Consider the following 3,571-nt stretch of genomic DNA (forward strand, 5'->3'; position numbering starts at 1 on the left):
AACACCAAGTGGGTACTCAACAAGTCATGTTCGACCTTTTCTGTGTCTTTTACTGAAGCTCCTGGAGTCCAGTTTCCAACCTGAGTCTTCCTGACCCTCGAGCTGAGACTGATGCCCTCTCCCATCTCCCCACCAGTCTCCTTCCCATCTGTGTGGTTGGCTTCTGCTACCCTTCACTTCCTCCACCCTCAAGTCCACCTCTCCCAGGACCGGTCAGTGGCTCCCACCTTGACCCCATGGAAACAGCAACTATGATCACCTGCCTTTCCCCACGTCTTGGCCTTGCACTGCCCTCCTCCAAACTTCTGTGGTCATGTTGGGCTCTTTCCCGCTAGGCTGCTCTTAACCCTGAGCAGGCTGTGAGTGTAAAAGTTTCCCTGGCTTTCTAGGTCAAGATGGACTAAACACACATCTCACTTAGTTCAGAAACCCACTGAAACAACAGGGAAGAGTATGTTTAGAACATAAACCTACAAGTATGAGGATGGAGTAGGAGGTGTCAGGCAATGGCATTCTGAAGCTAGGGTTGGATGGGAATGGGTGGACTTCGATCTGGTGAGAGCCACATACAGAGTCGGCACTGGGGCAAGTGGAGGGTGGCCCCTGCAGGCTTATGCTGCAGAACTCCAGAGGGCTTGAGAACCAGCAGCCTGTCCTCTGAGCCTGCTTGGGCTACGCACCAGAGAGTTTTCGTGATCACTGGCCTCTACCTAACAGCTCCCACAATTACCCAGGTGTCACTGCTGGTATTGGAGCTCTCAAGGCCTATGTCTCAATCTTCACACCCACGTGTACCCCAGCCTTGTGCCCCAGCCTACAGCATCTGTAATGTGCAGGCAGCGATTCCTGCCATGGAGAGAGCACAGACCACTGAGGATTAACGTGTGTTATTCCCCTTTTCCAGGGCTCCAGCTCTTAAGATGCCTGGGCAGCACCTGTAGCCCCTGACATGGGGTGGATTGCACTTCCCAGAGGTTCAGTGCCATCTGTGTTTATCCTAGTTCCCGTGGAAGCACTGTTGATTCTTGAGACGTTGAGGACTATACTTCCAAAGCCTTTGACGCTCACTTTCCCTTGGCCCACAGACTATAGTTCCATAGTGATCAAGTAACATTTAAAGCCCCTGACAGTGCACAACACTTTCCTGAAACCAGCAAAAGCATGCTCCTGCCTACAGTTCACACAATGCCTGGAGGGCTCTTTTGGCCCCTAGCACACTGGATTTCATCTTCCAGAGGGCTCTGATCTGCTCCACACCCCTCCCCACAGGACTCGCATCAGGGCTTTTGCAGATGCATTCTGCCAAGGACACTCTTTTTCCCAGTTCCTTGCTGCTGCTCCTTCTCAGCTTAGTTCAATGCCTTGTCATATCACCACGATAGCACTTCTCCTTACACCTTCCCAACCATATCCACATCTGCTGGCCTGGGGTCAGCCCATCAGGGGCCACAAAAAGACCTATAGATAGAGTGAACCTCATCTCTCAATCCTGGAATGACTTTGAGGCTACTGGCTCCTCCCTCACTGGTGGCCTTGCCTAGACAGAGCCATTCCCTAAGGCTGGTGGGGAGATGGGGGACCCTGAAGTAAGGTCTCTGGAGGCACTAAGCCCTGAGTTCCTTGCTTGTATCTCCAGCTACTGTTGGGGAGGAAGAATTTCTTCTGCCCCTTCAAGGTCTTTCTGGCTTGACTAAGAATCAAATTGACATGAGACATGTTAACAGGAGAAAATAAAATTTAATTTGGTACATATGGGGAATACATACAGCCATAAAATTCCAAAGACAGGCAAAATGAGGTGTACATGTCATACTGAACTGAGAAAAGTATAGATGTCCAGGAATTCAATAGGAAATAATGTAACTTAAAGGAAAATGAAAGAGTAAATATTTGGTAAACAAACGGTCTTTGGGCCATTCAGAAACAAGAGGACACAGGAATTTGATAAAAGAGGTCTTGCTAAATTCCTCCCTGTCATTATGTAGTTATCTGTGGGGTACGTAAAGAGCTTCTGAATCTGCTGGGTTTTTATTGCTTTTAACACAAAATAATCTTTATGCCAAAGGGGCCCATCTTGGGGCTGCCTGCCCTTGGCCCCTACACGCGTAGACATCTGCGTACACGTCCAAGTTTATTCTCACTCCGTTACGGGGCCTAGTATCATCTCACTCTCTGCAACGGGGGTTATGGCCAGGCTAGGATTCATGATGATCCTCAGCAGGTTTGGGGTAGGGGGAGGTGACCCTGCAAATGGGAGTGGTAGTAGTCAGCATTGGGCACTACCACTTCAGATGTCCTGGGGACTGGCCAAATGGTCAGAGTCTCCAAGTTCCATTGCACACAGCCTGGTACATGTCCACCGTGAGGGGCCGGAAGGCCTTGGCCTGGTTGTCCAACATGAACAAGGGGTCAGCAATGATGCCTACATTGAAGCCCTCGCGCGCCAAACGTGACTTCACCAGTTTGAATGTGCTTGTGATTGCCAGGCTGTCCTGCAGGGGCAGTAAGCATAACCCGACTGTGAGGCCCTGGCCAAGACCTCCCATCCACCTACTTGTGCCACCCTGAGCTCACCTGGATACGGATGAAATGGGGTGCAGCATAGGCAGGGAGCCAAGTGCGGACATGCTGGTACATCCTCTGCCCATCGAAGGTCTGGCCGGGGACCAGCTGCACGGCAGCCATGCCCACCTTGCCCTCACAGCCTGGGGAACACGCCAGTCATTCTCGGATCACCCAACTCACGGTGCCCATGGCTGACCCTCTCACTTGGCCCACCTCTGCTCACTGGCTGTACCCCAACAGCTCTCCCACCTGTAAAATCTGGATAACACCCCTCTGCCCACAAAGCCGTTGGAGGTTTAAGATGAGGCAGATCCTCCACACCTGGTACAGACACACCGTAGACGTTCACCTCCTGCAGGAAGTCCACGAGTGACAAAACGCTCTCCACCTCCCGCGTGGACACGTTCTCACCTTTCCATCTGTGTGGTCGAATCCAATGCTCGTGAACGCAACCGTGGCAAAGCGGAGGCCCCGCCTCTTGCCCGCCAAGCCCCTCCCCCTGCAAGATCCGATAGGTGGTTCTGCCCAACTCCGGCCCCTTCAGGCTCGAGAGGCCACGCCCCCGGGCCCGGAAGTCCCGCCTCTTCAGCCCGGCTCCCTCAGAGGACCAGGAAGCCCCTGCCACCCGCTCTCCCAGTCCCGGCGGGGACCCGACCGGAAGGTGTCCCCGAGGCGGTCGCGAAAGTAAAGGAAGCCTTCTTCGTCCATGGTCAGCACGTCGCCGGTGTTGAAGTAAACGTCACCCCTGCGCCGCACATTCCGCACCAACTTCCGTTCCGACAGCTCTCGCGCCCCGCGGTAGCCCACGAAAGGTTGGTGGCTCAAGACCTGGGCCAACAGAAGCCCCGCTTCCCCTGGGGGTGGGAGCTGGAATCAGGGCCTTAGCCATGGCCGAGAACCGCACACCCCACTAGCCCCCGGCCGGAGGTTCCCGACCATGGTGGACTCTTCATCACCGAGAGCCTGCCGAAGAAGAGACAGAGACCTAGAGATAAAGATGGGGGGG

The 3,571-nt window shown here is 53.9% G+C and overlaps 1 protein-coding gene across 2 annotated transcripts in view; it reads right to left on the bottom strand.

Annotated features, from left to right (window-relative positions):
• Positions 1-1,717: 1,717 nt before the first annotated feature.
• Positions 1,718-3,571, bottom strand: part of SLC27A5 (solute carrier family 27 member 5) — a 7,665-nt gene continuing 5,811 nt past the window's right edge. Inside the window, exons 7-10 of one of the 2 annotated variants that reach the window (XM_025848685.2) lie at positions 3,221-3,419; positions 2,887-2,984; positions 2,575-2,705; positions 1,718-2,492 (exon numbers count right to left, since the gene is read on the bottom strand). In XM_025848685.2, the coding sequence (XP_025704470.1) occupies positions 2,316-2,492; positions 2,575-2,705; positions 2,887-2,984; positions 3,221-3,419 (605 nt within the window). In that variant the 3' untranslated portion in view covers positions 1,718-2,315. The remainder of the gene's footprint in view (positions 2,493-2,574; positions 2,706-2,886; positions 2,985-3,220; positions 3,420-3,571) is intronic. The other variant, XM_073888985.1, reaches the window with a different exon arrangement.

Source organism: Callorhinus ursinus, unplaced genomic scaffold (assembly GCF_003265705.2).
Source record: "Callorhinus ursinus isolate GAN/ISIS: 27379988/994484 unplaced genomic scaffold, GSC_fseal_2.0 scaffold100, whole genome shotgun sequence".
Classification (NCBI taxonomy): domain Eukaryota; kingdom Metazoa; phylum Chordata; class Mammalia; order Carnivora; family Otariidae; genus Callorhinus; species Callorhinus ursinus.